At 46.4% G+C, this 15538-nt stretch overlaps 1 protein-coding gene across 5 annotated transcripts in view; it reads left to right on the top strand.

Moving 5' to 3' along the window:
* DISC1 (DISC1 scaffold protein) overlaps nt 1–15538 on the top strand; it is a 355839-nt gene that overhangs the window by 30451 nt on the left and 309850 nt on the right. For 4 of the 5 annotated variants that reach the window (XM_047825520.1, XM_047825518.1, XM_047825521.1 and 1 more), the window contains exon 2: nt 12549–12629. The exons of the other annotated variant lie outside the window; for it this stretch is intronic. In XM_047825520.1, the coding sequence (XP_047681476.1) occupies nt 12549–12629 (81 nt within the window). The remainder of the gene's footprint in view (nt 1–12548; nt 12630–15538) is intronic. 5 annotated transcript variants of the gene reach the window in all.

Raw genomic sequence — 15538 nt, 5'->3', positions numbered from 1 at the left:
TAGGGGAAAAGCCTCAGTTTTTCACCAGTAAGTATGGTGTTAGCTGTGGGTTGTTCATATAAGGCCTTAATTATGCTCAGGTATATTCCTTCTAAACCTACTTTGTTGAGGGTTTTTATCATGAATGGATGTTGTACTTTGTTGGCTGTATTCTCTGCATCTATTGAAAGGATCATATGGTTTTTACCGTCTTTTCAATTGACGTGATGTATCACATTTATTGATTTGCAAATATTGAGCAATACTTGCATTTCAGGAATAAATCCCACCTGATTGTGGTGAATGATATTTTTAATGTATTGTTGGATTTGGTTTGCTAATATTTTGTTGAGGATTTTTGCATCTGTGGTTCATCAGAGATATTGGCCTGTAGTCTTCTTTTTTTTGTAGTGTCTTTTCTGGTTTTGGTATCAGAATAATGCTGGCCTCATAGAATAAATTTGGAAGTTTTCCTTCCTTTTCTATTTGTTTGAATAGTTTGAGAAGAATAGATATTAATTTAACTTCAACTTGACCTGGTCACTTTTTCCAGAGGTTTCCTTCCTTTGCATGTGATGGATACATTTTGTGTGGCTGTCAGATTAAATTTGATGCCATCCGCTGTAGAGAATCTTTAATAAGCAGCCTCTGTTTGAAACCAAACCGGCTTCAGCACATTTTCAGCTTGGAAAGCTTTTGTGTAAAGAGCGTTGTAAATCATGCAAGGTCGTTAAGTTTGGACATTATTGCTGTGCAGGTTTCGTCTTAGAGTTTTTAGTAATCTACTTTTTCTGGAATATTTTATAGATAATCACTAAATACCATTGAACAGTTATCCTTTGGGGGATTACATCTGAGAGTTAGGTCCTGTAGACTCCTTAGGAGTTAAATCCCAAGCTCTTAGAGACCTGTACTTATCCAAGACTCTCATACAGAAAGTCAGTGTTTGTTGCCTATAGGGAAGGGTTGAGGCTGAGAGGGAGGCCAGACTTCCTGGGCTCTGGTCTCAGCTCCAGCACTGGCCAACTGTCTGACTTTGGACAAATTACTTCTCTGCTGTAAGTGTCAGCAATATTATTCTGGAAACAGTGATGATAATCCTTAACTTATTAGGTTTTGGTGAGGATTAAATGACATAAAAATATGTTAAATCCTTAGAATGTTCCTGGCACCTTGTAGATACTCAGTGAATGTTGGATGAGTTCATGGACACCAGTTATGTCAAATGCATCAAGCTAGTTTTGATGTTTATTTTCAAATCCTTGCATTCTGAGTTGTCTTCTAGATCACATTTGTTATGTGTATCATAAAGCCTTATAATTTGGGGGTAGGTGGTAGTGTGGACTGAATATCGTGGGCAGTAACTAGGCTGTTACAATAACTATATTGGATCCATAAACTATTGGGATAAGACTGGGCTATCAATCTTAGAAATAGCATTAGTAAGACTCTTCATTTCTGTAGCACTTTCTGGTTTACAATGTGTTTTCTCATGTCCTATCTCATTTAAACATGTAGAAAAAATGCAGTGTAAAGAAACAATTTTCTTTTTTTATAAGGTTCATTTATTTATTTTGAGAGAGAGAGTGCATGCATGTACACGCATGAGGGTGGAGGGGGAGAGAGAGAGAGAGAGAGAGAGAGAGAGAGAGAGAGAATCCGAAGAAGGCTCTGTGCTGTCAGTGTGGAGCCCACTGTGGGGCTTGATCCCATGAACTGTGAAATCATGACCTGAGCCAAAATCAAGAGTTGGATGCTTAACTGACTCAGCCACCCAGGCACCCCATAACTGCCTTTCTTTATGTTTCAGCATCAGGCTGGGTCTGACCCTGGTATGCAGAATCAGATCAGTGGTCTGGGATGCCATCAGACAGCTCTTTGTGGCATATTGGAGCATTTGTTGGGTACATAGAGTATCCAGCACTATGCTAAGCTCTAAAGGTGGTTATAAGAAAAAGAGCTTTTTTTTAAAAAAAAAATGTTTATTTATTTATTTTGAGAGAGAGAGAGAAACAGGCACACAGAGAGAGAGAGAGAGAGAGAGAGAGAGAGAGAGAGGAAGAGAGAGAGAGAATCCCAAGGCTCCACGCTCAGCACAGAGTCTGATCTCATGTCTGTGAGATCATGACGTGAGCGGATATCAAGAGGCAGATGCTTGACCAACTGAGTCACCCAGGAGCCCCAAGAAAAAGAACTTTGAACTTCTGTGGCCATGTGTATTTAGTTCTGCTTAAGAACATAGTTAGGGGGCGCCTGGGTGGCTCAGCTGGTTAAGATCCGACTTCAGCTCAGGTCATGATCTCACGGTCCGTGAGTTTGAGCCCCGCGTCGGGCTCTGGGCTGATGGCTCAGAGCCTGGAGCCTGCTTCCGATTCTGTGTCTCCCTCTCTCTCTGCCCCTGCCCTGTTCGTGCTCTGTCTCTCTCTCTCAAAAATAAATAAAACGTTAAAAAAATAAAAACAAAAGAACATAGTTAAATGAATTTGTAGTCAATGTAATTATAAAGCCTGATGGCCTCAAACATTCCACAAATAACCTTGAAACTCAACTTCTAGAGGGTGAGGATTTGTGTGGTGTCCCCGATGCCCCTTTGTTTCTACCCTGCCCCGACCTCCATCCAGACTTACCCCTCATTGTAATTCTGCCTGGCTCTCCCCCAAGATTATTGTATAATTGAAAATATGCCCACAGACATAATCTCTGGATGAGCAGATTTAAAACAAAGCTGATCAGAGAGTTCCAATTGTAAGCATGTGAAAAGAATCTCTCTAAGAGATGTTCTTGATAACGAAAAGCTGAGAACCATGATGCTCTGCACACAGTTTGTGTAGATTTATATGGAATCATATGTGCATCTTGCTGTTGGGCTACTCCTGACCCTAAAGTGGTGTATCTTGCAAAAATGACGTGCCTGTTTTCCCTTGGATGATCGCTGGGCTCTGAGGTTCCTCTCCCTGCCCCTTACCCCTGCCCTGACCTAACACACTTCTAGTGTGGCCTTGCTCTAGTGCGTCTCTGGTTGTTAATGCTCATTCTCAGAGTCAGGGAACTAGGTGAGAAGAGGATTTTATGTGAAAACAGTGGTAGGTTGATTTTTTGACCTCAGAAAAAGAGTTCACTTTATAATCAGACATATATGCTCTTTATAGATATTCCCTTCACACACACATTTGCTCTCAGAATTTCCTCAGCCAGGATGTCCCCCCAGGTGACTGCATCCTTAATGGCTCTGCCATGAAGGAGAACTGCAGAGAGGTCCATGCACGCCATTGGCTGCATCCGTCAGAGGCTCGCTGGTTGAGGATTTACTCTTTGTCTTGTTTTCCATCCTTAAGGACTCTTCATTGGTTGCTTACCCCCCTTGTGACGTCCTTCCCCCCTGAGCTGGAATTCCTGGTCCTGGTAACTGTGGGTGTTCTGCAGGTGTGCCATAGTTCTCTTCTCCCCTTTTCTCTGATTGTTTAGTTGAATTACTTCTCCTTTGTCATCATTGGTAACAGTTGTATGTGAGTCACCCTTTTAGGGACATTTTTAGGTCTAGATGCTACTATCATCCATTATATTGAAGAGGATAGTGCCAAGGGGACAGGAAAGAGCCCTGCATCAAAGATCTGGGCCTCTCCCTGTGGTCAGTCATCCATTCAAAGTCCAGGACCCTTTGTCCTGGAACTGTCCTTCACTAGCTACGAATCCACCTGCTTGTCCTGCCTTCAGCCTCTACTTGTACCCAGGGCAGCTGGGAGAGGCCTTCTCAGATCCTTCGGGTCAAGTACAGATATTTATGTCTACGCTTTTCTTCTGACTTATGATTCCTGACGTATAGTAGAGTTCTCACTAAATGCTATGGTCTTTTCCCCTTTCTTATTTCCCGTTGAGATAAAATACAGTCAGTTTGGCGTGATTTATTTTCAGTAAGCCCATGTAGGCCCTTTTCGTTTGTAAGCACTCACAAAATACCTTTTTATGAATCTTCGGAAACTTACCAGGTGTCTGTGTCATGCTCATTGGTTTGCCATCACTGGACTTCAGTCTGCAGAAATGACCTGTTTCCCCTTTTGGAACACGGGAGGGTGTTTGTGTGTCTCCAGTTTGTTGACATGTCTCCTATCCTCCCGGGTTCGTCCAAGACAACCACAGCAATTTCCCAATCTCGTTTTCACCTTCCTTCGGTATCAGTGAATTAAAGCCAATTTATTACCCAGAATTGCCTCATTTATTTCAAAATAGGCTGTGTGCAAAGGAAGCTCTATTCCCTTAGCGGGAGCTAACTCAAGTTTTAAAGCCCATTCTAGAGAAAAACAGACATATCTAGTTTGTGTTAGCTATTAAAAACCTTTTTTTTTAAAAAAAGAAATAGGCCTTTGGATGTTGCTTCAGGGTGAGAAAAATAGCCCAAATACTGAAAAGGTAAATGAAGAGAGAGAAGGGAAAAAACCCTGATTTTTGAGTGTTTAGAGTGTGTGAAATGTCACTCTTTGCCTTAACTGCTCCCCTAAGGAAAATGAGGAGGTTTTTAAAGCAGTTCTTGGTCAAGGAATGTACATGCAGAGGATTTCTGTAGCTCTAGGGGAAAATATAGATCTACTAAAATTTTACTAAGTTTCTTTTACTTGTCAGAGATTGCTTAAAGGTTGTCTGATATTTTTCTGATAGTTTGGACCTTTTTTCCGTGGACTTCTATGCCTTAACGCTCACCCACTTATTTTCTCTTTCTACCCTCCTAAGAAGGTGAGACAAAAAAAATACCCCAAACAAAACTAACTCTGAAGCAGACTGTTGAAGAACAGATTCCACTCCCCACCTCCACCCCCAAAAACCTCATGTACACGAAGGAAGACAAGGGAGAAAATGAACAGTTCTTTTAAAGACTGTCCACGAAAATTCTGAGATGTTATAAGCATTCAGCAGTGACTTTAGATGCTGGGAAGAACTTGGGGAAAGAGACTAAAACTTATCGAGCATGTGTTGCCACTTGCCACAAGCTATGATGGCTTTTGCCAATTCACGTTGGTGATTTTGTTGTGTCCTCAGAGCGGTCCTTCAAGGTGTGCAGGTTATGCCCGTTTTACACCCGAGTGCACTGAGGCTCCACATGCTAAGTGACTTGCTCAGCATCACTCAGATGGGAACTGACAGAGGCAAGATCCAGTCCTTCCTTGTGCTATCAGACCCTCTCTCTGAATATTAAACCGGTAAACCTCATGCATAACGGATGAAATTAGTCATTTACAGAGGTAACTCAGGGCTTGTCTGTAAATGTCCTACGCTCCCGGGTGACTTTGCTGTGATCTCGAGGCAGGGCTGCAGTGAGATTGTAAATAGGAAAACTGACATCTGAACCATGGCACCGGTCTTATCTGAAGAAAGAGCACTACCAGAGAGGGCTGATCGGGATGGAGCCGTAAACAGGAAGGCAGAGAGGAAGAACTTGTTGTTTCTGCCCTGCTTCGCCTGGGAAGGGTGGCGAGGACCAGTGAGGAAGGGTGCCTCACTGTCCTGTGTGGCAGGCAGGCAGCTTCGTGACGTGAAGATGTTTGCTCCACTGTCCTGGTCGATGCCAGCAGGTGTGAGATTGCGGCTATGCTGAGAGAAGGTGGTGTGGACACGTGGCTCAGAGCGCAGGCTCTCGAGGGCCTGCACCTTGCAAGGAAGGGTCGAGTAACATTTCCAGATGAGAAAGCTGAGACTCGGGGAAGGTGACCTTGGACGAGCCAAAGAGGGGCAGTCTAACTTCAGAACGCTCTTGAGAACATCATTCACGTCACCTCGGGGATGTTCGACAGTAGCTTGTCTTCTGGTGGATAGTTGATGGTGGACACCAGGTCGCATGGGTGACTTGAGCTCACAGAGCTGGGCAAGGTCGCAGCTTACCGGTGAGTGTGTGCCCAGTGGGGCAACCATCCGTCACCGACGCACACCCACCTGCCGGGGAGCACGGCCTCGGATTGCGGGCGTGACTTCCCCTGCTTGCTGTCTGGCAGTGTGCCCGGCTGTGCTACCCGCGGCTGTGTCCTCACCACAGGCGAATACTAGCCCTCAGGGGAGCGGCCAGCGCCTCGGGCTCTTTGCCTCCTCTGGCAGATGGCCCTGATCTGAGTGCACATGTGGTATCTATCTGAGAGGAGTGACTGGTGGAGATGGGAGCATCTCATTTTAATAATTTAAAAATCATAAAATATGCCACTTTGGGAACAAAAGCTTTCAAAAGGAGTTTAGTGAGGGTGATTAGTCGCTTTCCACAGTGTGGAAACATATTGCTGTAACCAAAGCGTGCTTCAGACACTTGAGCATCAAAGCATCTGCGGGGGCTTATTCTTAGTGGTAAAATGTATTGCTTTGTTCGAGATCATTCCACAGTAACGAGGCACTCTAAAGGCAAGAAGAGACAGGAATTCTTTATAATTAATTTGCACTGCGAGATGTAAATGGATACTTGAAAAAAGTTTGTTCTCTTAAATATCCTAAGTATTCCCCAGTGTCATCTTCCGAATTAGTGTTAAAGTATTACTGTTTAGACAAACCCTTCATTGGTGGGTAGCATGAAGGTTACCTCCAGTCCACCCCTGCCTCGTTATCATCAACTCCAAATGTCATTTGGATTTGAATGAGTCAGAGAGATTTGAGCTTTCTGGATGTAGTCATGGCCTCTTAAAACCTGGATGCTATATATAGCATCTCAATATGAAGTGAGACTAGAGAAGTTTTATAAAAGAGGAATCCTCAAGTGTAGACAAAAGGCAATCGTATTCTATTAAAATATATTTCCTTACATCTCAGACCCATCTCAGACCCAGGTTGAGATACAGGTCCCCCTCAGCACCTAGCCGCATGTATATGGAGTCCAGATCTTTATGCCACAGGAGTTGTATAATGCTGATCTCTCTTTTATTCCCTCGGACCAGTGCGCCAAATTTCCATAGTGAAGTGTGGGGAAAAAAAATACCGAATTTCCTCCTGTTTTCTAATAGGGCCATTGAGCAGTACATTTGCAATGCTATAATTGTATCATTTTTAAGGTCAGGCATTTAGAGTGGCACAAACCTTTGATGTGAGCTTAAATTCTGAGTATTATAAAAATTTAGTGCCAAGTAGGGACTTCCTTGAAAGACGCTCCAGTCTCCAGGGCACTACTTATGTGCAAAGTGCTGACAATTTGGGATCATTTTTTAATAAACATATCGCAAATTTGGCACACAAAGCGGGGCATTTAGAAAGCCATGAAAATAAGCCCCATGCATAAAATATGGCATTAAAAAGGTAACTGTGAACTTTGCAGATGGACTAGCATGAAAAAAAGCGATCTTTTGCTAGGGTGCATGTGAGAGCTTGCAACTCTTTGCTGCACGACTAAGAGCAGGAACTTAAGTTGTTTGGTTGTTTTGAAATAACAGCTACAAAGAGGGCTCCTTCTGGTTCATCCATATTTTATTAGGGCAGCAGTTAAAAAATTCATTAGAGACACCCATCTGTAGCTAGCAGCACTCTTGAGGGGGGTTCAGATGGCGATCAGAGTTTTGAGTAGCACTTTACATGAAAAGAAAAAGACAATCGTTTATAAGAATTAATAGCACTGTGGAGAGAGGTTGTTCAGTGACTTCAGAGCAAATGCTTTCACGTGGTCTGTGAATCTCTTGCTGCTAAATTCCTCAACTACTTGCTTCAGCTGGAGGAAGTAAATCCAGGCATAGAAAGAAAAGAAAACAGAACACAGAAAAGTGGATCAGAGAGGTAGGAAGGTATTGGTCGGCAAGAGAGTATAGGTTGTGACTTTGTGCTGGATGGTGTGTGTGTGTGTGTGTGTGTGTGTGTGTGTGTGTGTGTGCGCGTGTGCATGAGAGAGGGAGAGAGACAGACAGAGAGAGAAGAGAAAGAGAAAGACAGAGAGACAGGGAAGGACAGAGAGAGAGACACACACACAGGAAGAGACAGAGAAAGAACAGATCGCTATTGGCCTCTAGGAGTCTACTAACAGTACAGAAAAAGGCTTAGAGTCAGGCCTGAGGCTGCTTTGCTTTAGATTTGCCTTGAACTCTGCCTCCAGGTGCCCATGTCCAGGTGTCTTTGCTTCAGGATGATATTCTTGCCTTTATTCCTGAATTGAAAATAAAAACAGCTTTTGAATGGTTACTCTGTGCCAGGCATGGTATAGGGCAGTGAAGTTCATAATCTTATCTATCTCTCCAGCAATTCCATGAACTAGAGCCCCCTTTAAGGAACAAGACAATGCAAGCAGAGAGGCTGGTGAACAGCATTCACCGAGAACTGGGACAGCTACATTTTAAACTCCAGCAGTCTGTCTCCAGAGTCCATAACCTTTCCTAGTGCAAGGTACAGGTCCGTAAACCGTGTGTGCACACATGTGTACCTGTTTTTTAAATAAGTTTTTTTTTTTTTTAATTTTGGAATACTTACAGATTTATAGAAGAGTTGCAAAGACATGACAGGGTTCTTTTTCCTCAGTTTCCCCTAACGCTAACAGCTTGTACAATCATGGCACAGTTATTACATCTCAGAAATGGACACTGGTACAGGGAACTAAACTACAGATGTAAATCAGATTTTCCACCAATATCCTTTCTTTGTTGCAGGATCTAGTCCAGAATCCACACTGCATGTCGCATGCGTGGGTTTTGGCCCTTACACTCCAGAGCGGGCTGAATTTTGACCTGCTGTTTGGCCCCCGTTCCCCTCCCTGCACCTTAGGGAAGTGAGACTGCTCACAGCAGCTGCTTGCCTCCTGGCCCCTTCCTCGTGGGAGAGCATGTTGTGGGGCCCAGGACTCCCACTGTTTGACTGAAAGTGGGAGCCTTATCCAGGCTAGAAGATTTAGATGTATGGGGACATATTTTAACTTCAAGCCACACTTTGTCCACGTGTAGAGGCTCACAGCTAACAGCCACATTTCAAGAAAAAACAAGTTGAAGGGAAAGAGAAGATTCTGCGAAGCAACATTCTCTGTGGTGTGGCGAACGTTGTTTATGACGCACTTGGATTCTGAGCACACCAGGATGTTAAATAGGACTTTCTCCTAGAGCAGAGGTTCCCAGGCCTGGTTTCCCACTGGAATCCCACTGGGGGCACTGAGTCTCATGCCTCAACATTGTGATTTCATCAGCCTGGGACTTTGGAATTTTGGAAGGATACCCCAGTGACTCTGCTGGGCAGCCAAGTTTGGGGACCATTCAGTGTTTCCACTGGAGAGCTAAAACTGAGGACAAGAGGTGACTAGTGTCCACACACCAAGAATGGTGCCAGACGCATCGGGCTGCACGTGGCAAGACCGATATCCCACAGCCCACACGTCCTGGAGCCCCCATGGTTACCCTCAGTCATTTCCAGTCACTTCTTTCCCCCAGCTTCCTCTTTTTCCAGAATTCTTCCTTAGGTGGCATCACGGGCTCTGATGGATTTCCACCAGCCAACTGTGCTTCCCCTCTCTTCTCTCCAGCACAGGGCCCTGCCTTGGGCTCCAGCCCCACCTGTCTGCCACCTGGGCTCCTCACAGCCTGCTGTCTGCCTCCTTCTCCACAGGGGCCACGCCTGCCTGGGCCCCAGACATTTTGAACTTCTTTGAGCTGTTACCTCCATTCCTTCCCTCCACTGACGGTGACCTCACCTCCTTTATGGCCTCCGTAGCCTCAGTCTTTCAGTTCAGCTGCAGGGTCAGCTCCTCCACGAGGCCCTTCCCTCCCTCCTGTGGTAGGATTGCTTCTGGCCCATTCTGCATCTGCTTGTTGACGTTTCTGCCTTGTCCACCGAGCTGTGAGCCCCTTGAGGGCAGGGACTGTGGCACTGAAAACGCATTACAGACTACCTCACAGTTATAAAAATTCCGTTATTCGTAGGTTGCATATATTGTTGGCGCCCACGTGACTACCACCCGCTTGAGCGATGGAACGTTACCCTTGAAGTCCCTCTCGAATCATGTGCCCTCCCCCAGCCAGCTTGTGCTGTGTCTATCATTCTTCTGCTCATTTTCGTACTTGTAGCACATACCTGTCTCCTGTGTTCCAGGCAGTGCCATCTTGTCAGTTTCCTTGACTCAGTCAGGGCTGACATTCTTGCCAGTTACGCCACAATTCTGGGTGGAACCTGTCCCTTTGGACTGTGAGGCTGTTATAGGAAGTGATGTCTGCAGCTTGGGAGTCCAAACGCTGGCATCTGGGTGACCACGAGGCCGATAGGAAACCAGACAGAGCCTTGCTGTCACAAACTCCCAGCGGCTGGCTGCGAGGGCCGTGCCCTGCAGACCTGTCTGTACCCGCAGTGCGTGTGGCTTTGAAGATTATGGAAATTCTAGATCACGGTGAAGTGGCTGTGCTCACCACGAGCAGCTGGTGAACAATCCCATCTAGGAAAACAATCTGTCTTTCAAAGGGATGGAGAGTGTCAGCTTGTGAAAAACAACATGTCACCAAGCCTGTGGTGATAACTTTGCTGGGAGAATTCATTGACAAGAGCACTCGCTTGGCCCCCGATCATTTGTGTGTCTACACACTGCTTGGGGAAGGGGGGGGTGGAGGGTGGGAGACTGTGCTGACAGCACAGAGCCTGACTTGGGGCTCGAACTCACAAACCTCAAGGTCATGACCTGAGCCCAAACCAAGATTTGGTTGCTTAACTGACTCAGCCACCCAGGCATTCCTGTGTGGTGTCCTCTAACTGTTCTCCTGGTGGCCTCTCTCGCTTCCGTGTGGTCCCTTCTCCACAGAGTGATCTGTCAAAACGTGCAGATCTGATCATGCCCCTCCCCTGCTTCAGGTCGTTCAAAGACCGTCCATCCCTCTCCAGGCAAAGGCCCAGGCTGGATGTGGCCAGGACACACAGCGGCGTCCAGCCCCGTCCCGCCCCTGCCCATCAGCAGCGTCCTCCACACCACGCCACCAGCTGGCCTTGTTCCTTCCTCTCTGGCTCTTCCCTGCAGCGTCCCTCGTGACCTCTACACCTCTTGCTCATCTGTCAAGCTCAGCCAGATGTCACTCAGAGACCCTGCCAGACGAAGCCAGGTGCCCCATTCAGCACCATGGCTCAGCACCATGGACCTGTCCATCCCCCCGCCGCCAGACCTACCTGTGTGCATGTTTGATTCCTCTCTCTGCTCCCCCAAAGATGGCAAACCACAAGCAGACAGGGCCATGTGTGCCTGCGTGCTGTGTTTTCTCTAGGGTGGGGTTTGGGTTCTCTGAGAGGTGGACATCAAGACAGAGTGAGACATGCAGGAGGTTGGGTGAGGGAGCTGCCCGTCTGTGCAGGGTAAAGGAGGGGAGGAGCGCCTGGGTAGCCCAGTTGGCTAAGCATCTGACTCTTTAAAAATTTTTTTGTTTTAAATGTTTACTTATTTTTGAGAGATAGAGAGAAACAGAGCATGAGTGGGGAGGGGCGGAGAGAGAGGGAGACACAGAATCCAAAGCAGGCTCCAGGCTCTGAGCTGTCAGCACAGAGCTGGACATGGGACTTGAACGCACAGACCCCAAGATCATGACCTGAGCTGAAGTCTGACGCTTAACCCACTGAGCCACCCAGGTGCCCCAAGTGTCTGACTCTTGATTTCCACTCAGGTCATGATCTCATGGTTTGCAGGTTCGAGCCCCACGTTGGGCTCTGCACTGACAGTGCGAGCCTGCTTGGGATTCTCTCCTCCTCTCTCTCTGCCCCTCCTCTGCTCATGCGCTCTCTCAAAATAAACACACTTTTTTTTTTTAAAGGAGGGGAGCAGGAGCAGGCAGGGGAGCTGCAAGGGAGGTGGGAGGAAGAAGGTCTCAGACCACAGCACAGACCTGCTCCTTAGAGTTGCCCTGTGTCCCAGAGGCCTCTAAATCACCCTTCTTCTCGCCAGTCCCAAGAGATGTTTGTTTGGGGTGACACGAATTCAGGAGTATTCTGGAGTTCATAGAGTCTCTGCTGAAGGGCAAAGAACTGTGAGGTAAACCAACAAAGCCAACTAGATTACCCCATTCATCTAATGTCAGATTGAGTTCTCCCTCTTCCGTGATGGAAGCATAACATCCCGTCCTGGGACATGGCTTACATCCCTTGCAAGCTGTTAGGTCACGAACAGCTGGGGGCGGGGGTGCCGTCTTGCTCACGTCCGCATCCCACACAGAATCTAGCGTTCAATAAGGAATTGTTGTATTAAAACGGATTGCACAGTTAAAATGGAAGCGCCATAAATGTTGATTTATTCCACACTAGGACTCGCCCTGCTTGCTAGAAGCTTCTCACAACAACCCGAAGCCACTTCCGAATGCTCAAGTGCTCTCTGAACTATCGAAGAAAGATGAACTCGTGCTCAGCAGAGTGTTTGTGTTTTAGTGTGTATATGATTGGATTCTGATTCTTTGAAAACAAGCTAATCCACAGGGATGTGTGGTTTCTTTACGATTCAGAATCTTTGGTTAACCTGAATGTTTTAGAAAAGACTTCGGCCTCAGCCATGACAAATAGGATTAAAATTCTTTCCACGAGAAGAATACATTCATTTATGCTTCCACACTGTACATTTCTATCCAAGTCGTGTTTTGTAAAGTCTTATGTGTCCATTCTTCTCTAACTATTCTCTGCGTTCTCAGCAGTGGCCCCGAGTGCCCATATTTCTTCTTTGGGAGACAGACATACTTTCCCCACAAGGCCCTGGGATCATCAAATCATTGGTGAGTCACCCAAGCCCACATGGGCACTTCATGTAGATTTGAACTTTGGGTCTTGGTTTTAAGTTCTTCCAAGTAAATTCACATGTATCGTGTTTTCTTAAATTACATATTTTAGATTTCCTATTTAAAAATAAATATTATCTGGCCAATGTGTATTGGAATGCCTTCTCTGTATACTAGGATTTTTAGGGAATTGTAAGGGTATCAGGAAGCTTATATAGAGCATAAGAGGGGAACGGTTTATATACACTGAAGTAAATAGCAAGCAGTGCTGGGTGTTAGTTAGTAGAGGGGCAGGAGTGATGTGGACCGTTGTTGAAGCCCTGTGAACTGGGTGATCAGGACAAGGGAGCTGATGGGGAAGGGCGTTGGAGGCTGAAGGGTGGGAAGGATTTGTCCGGAAGAAGGAAAGCACTAGAGACAGGTAGATAGGACTCTCTCTGATCTGACTGGTTGACTAACCTAGGTTTCCCCCAGTTTTCCCCGTAAGTTAGATAAGCTCATGTTTCCAGACACCTTATTTGGACTGTGTGTAGAGGCCTTCTGACACCTGGGTCTATTCTAAGCTCTTGTCTTTCACTTGCTTCCAATCCCAGAGCTTACTGGGCTGGAGGTGGGGTGGAGTTGGGGGTTCTGCACAACCAGGGACCGGCAGGTCTATGTTCCTCCCCCCAGCGTCTACTATGGAGTGGGAGGCTGTGAGGGACGGAGAAGGCCACGTGAGGCACCTCTCCCTCCTCAGCCTGTCCAGGGCCAGACGGGCAGAATGCAGCCATCTCTGGGTGAAAGAACAGAAGGCACAGCTAGTTTCCCTGGCCAGCTCTCAAAGCCTGAGTGCACTTCGGGCCTCCCTGCACCTTACCGTGTTTTACTTCCTGCCCGCTCCACCCTGAAGTTAGGTGTTGGGAACGAATGTTGTCCTCCAAGGTCTGAATGTGTCACAACCCTTCCTTAACTGCAGGCAGGGCATGATGGATGGCTTGGGTTTGAACAAATCTAAGATGTAGTATCTCAGCCTGGATATATGGTAATCATTGATTTCTCGCCAGAGGGGACATCATACATTTCTTCAAAAAATAAAAATTGAAAAAAAAAAAAAAGTGGAAAAAGGGGACTTCGCATACAGGGAACTGGGGGTCTTTTCTAGAAGTTTCAGAGCTGCCATCTGCCCAATGTGGGTTTCTTCTAATCCTTCTAGCTCATTCCAGAAGTGCCCTCCAGATCCGGCTCTCCTGAGGGTTAGGGTTCATAGAATGTGGTGGTCCCTGCCTCTTGGGCTGCCCTCTGAGAAGGCCCACGCTGGGAGATGGGATGTATGAGTGGTCCGGTGGGTGCAGGAGCTGGGCCATCCACATACCAGGCCCTCCTCTCTCATACCCACATTTGGTGAGCATTTTTCTCATGTCTGGTCTTCTTGGCTTGTTGTTCATGCAGCACGGTGGCCCCCTGACATCTCACCAGAACCCAGTAGGAACGTGGGTTCCCATCCGGTAGCTGCTTTGTGCAGCATCTGTAACCTGGCTTAGGGGGATTTCAGAACCCTCGGTTGAGTAGCTTTAGAAAAGGCTCATCTAGCTGTAAAAGAAATGACATTTCAAAGAAATTATTTTCCCCTTGGCATCGCTGTTTCGACTTTAGAAGGGTTATCTGGGAGACAATTACCTTGCATTAAAAAAAAAATAGTTAAAAGTCTTTTTAAACCAGAAGACAATATAGGTATCACAGGACTCCTTTCTCAAGGTAAGAAATTGCTGAGTTGTTTTCTGTTGGTAATTGGAGCCAGAATTCAGTGTTCTCCCTACTGCCTTTGGGATTCACTGTATGGGCATATGAGAGTTAGCCCCTCTTTTTAGCCAACCCCTGCTCCCTCCTGAGCTCCCACGGCCCCATGAATCCTCTTCTTCTTGTGATTGGGGCCCTAACATGCAGGGGACATCCTCAGATGGTGACACCCCTGAGGGAGAGAATGGGAGGCCCTTTGGGCCACATAGCATGGTGATCCAATTTGACCTCTTTAAACGTTTAAAAAAATTTTAATTGGGATAAATACATACAACATAAAATTTACCCTCTTAGCCATTTTTTAAAAATGTTTATTTTTGAGAGAGAGAGAGAGAGAGAGAGAGAGAGAGAGAGAGAGAGAGAGAAAGAGCATGAGCTGGGGAGCATGAGCAGAGAGAGAAGGGGACAGAGGATCTGAAGTAGGCTCCACCTTGACAGCAGAGAGCCTGACATGGGGCTTGAACTCACAAACCATGAGATCATGACCTGAGCTGAAGTCAGAGGCTTAACCAACTGAGCTACCCAGGCGCCCCTACCCTCTTAGCCATTTTTATTAAGTGTATAATTCAATGGCATTCACATTGTTGGGCAACTATAGCCCCATCTGCCTCTAGAACTTTTTTGTCTTCCAGACTGAAACTCTGTCCCCAGGAAACACCAACTCCCTCTTCCCCAGCCCCTGGCCACCACCATTCTACTCTCTATCTCTGGGAATTTGACTGCTCTAGACACCGTATATAAATGTATATATGTATGTAAATGCAGTATTTAGTATTTGTCCTTTTGTGACTGGCTTATTTCATTTAGCATGATGGCCTCAAGGTTCATCCAAGTTGTATAGCCTGTGTCAGAACCTCTTCCCTTTTTAAAAATTTTTTTTTTCAACGTTTATTTATTTTTGGGACAGAGAGAGACAGAGCATGAACGGGGGAGGGGCAGAGAGAGAGGGAGACACAGAATCGGAAACAGGCTCCAGGCTCTGAGCCATCAGCCCAGAGCCCGACGCGGGGCTCGAACTCCCGGGGCTTGAACTCCCGGACCGCGAGATCGTGACCTGGCTGAAGTCGGACGCTTAACCGACTGCGCCACCCAGGCGCCCCGAACCTCTTCCCTTTTTAAGGCTGAAT

This window comes from Prionailurus viverrinus, chromosome D2 (genome assembly GCF_022837055.1).
Source record: "Prionailurus viverrinus isolate Anna chromosome D2, UM_Priviv_1.0, whole genome shotgun sequence".
NCBI lineage: Eukaryota > Metazoa > Chordata > Mammalia > Carnivora > Felidae > Prionailurus > Prionailurus viverrinus.
Note: the sequence above shows the minus strand (reverse complement) of the source record. Positions and strands in the feature narration are given on the sequence as shown.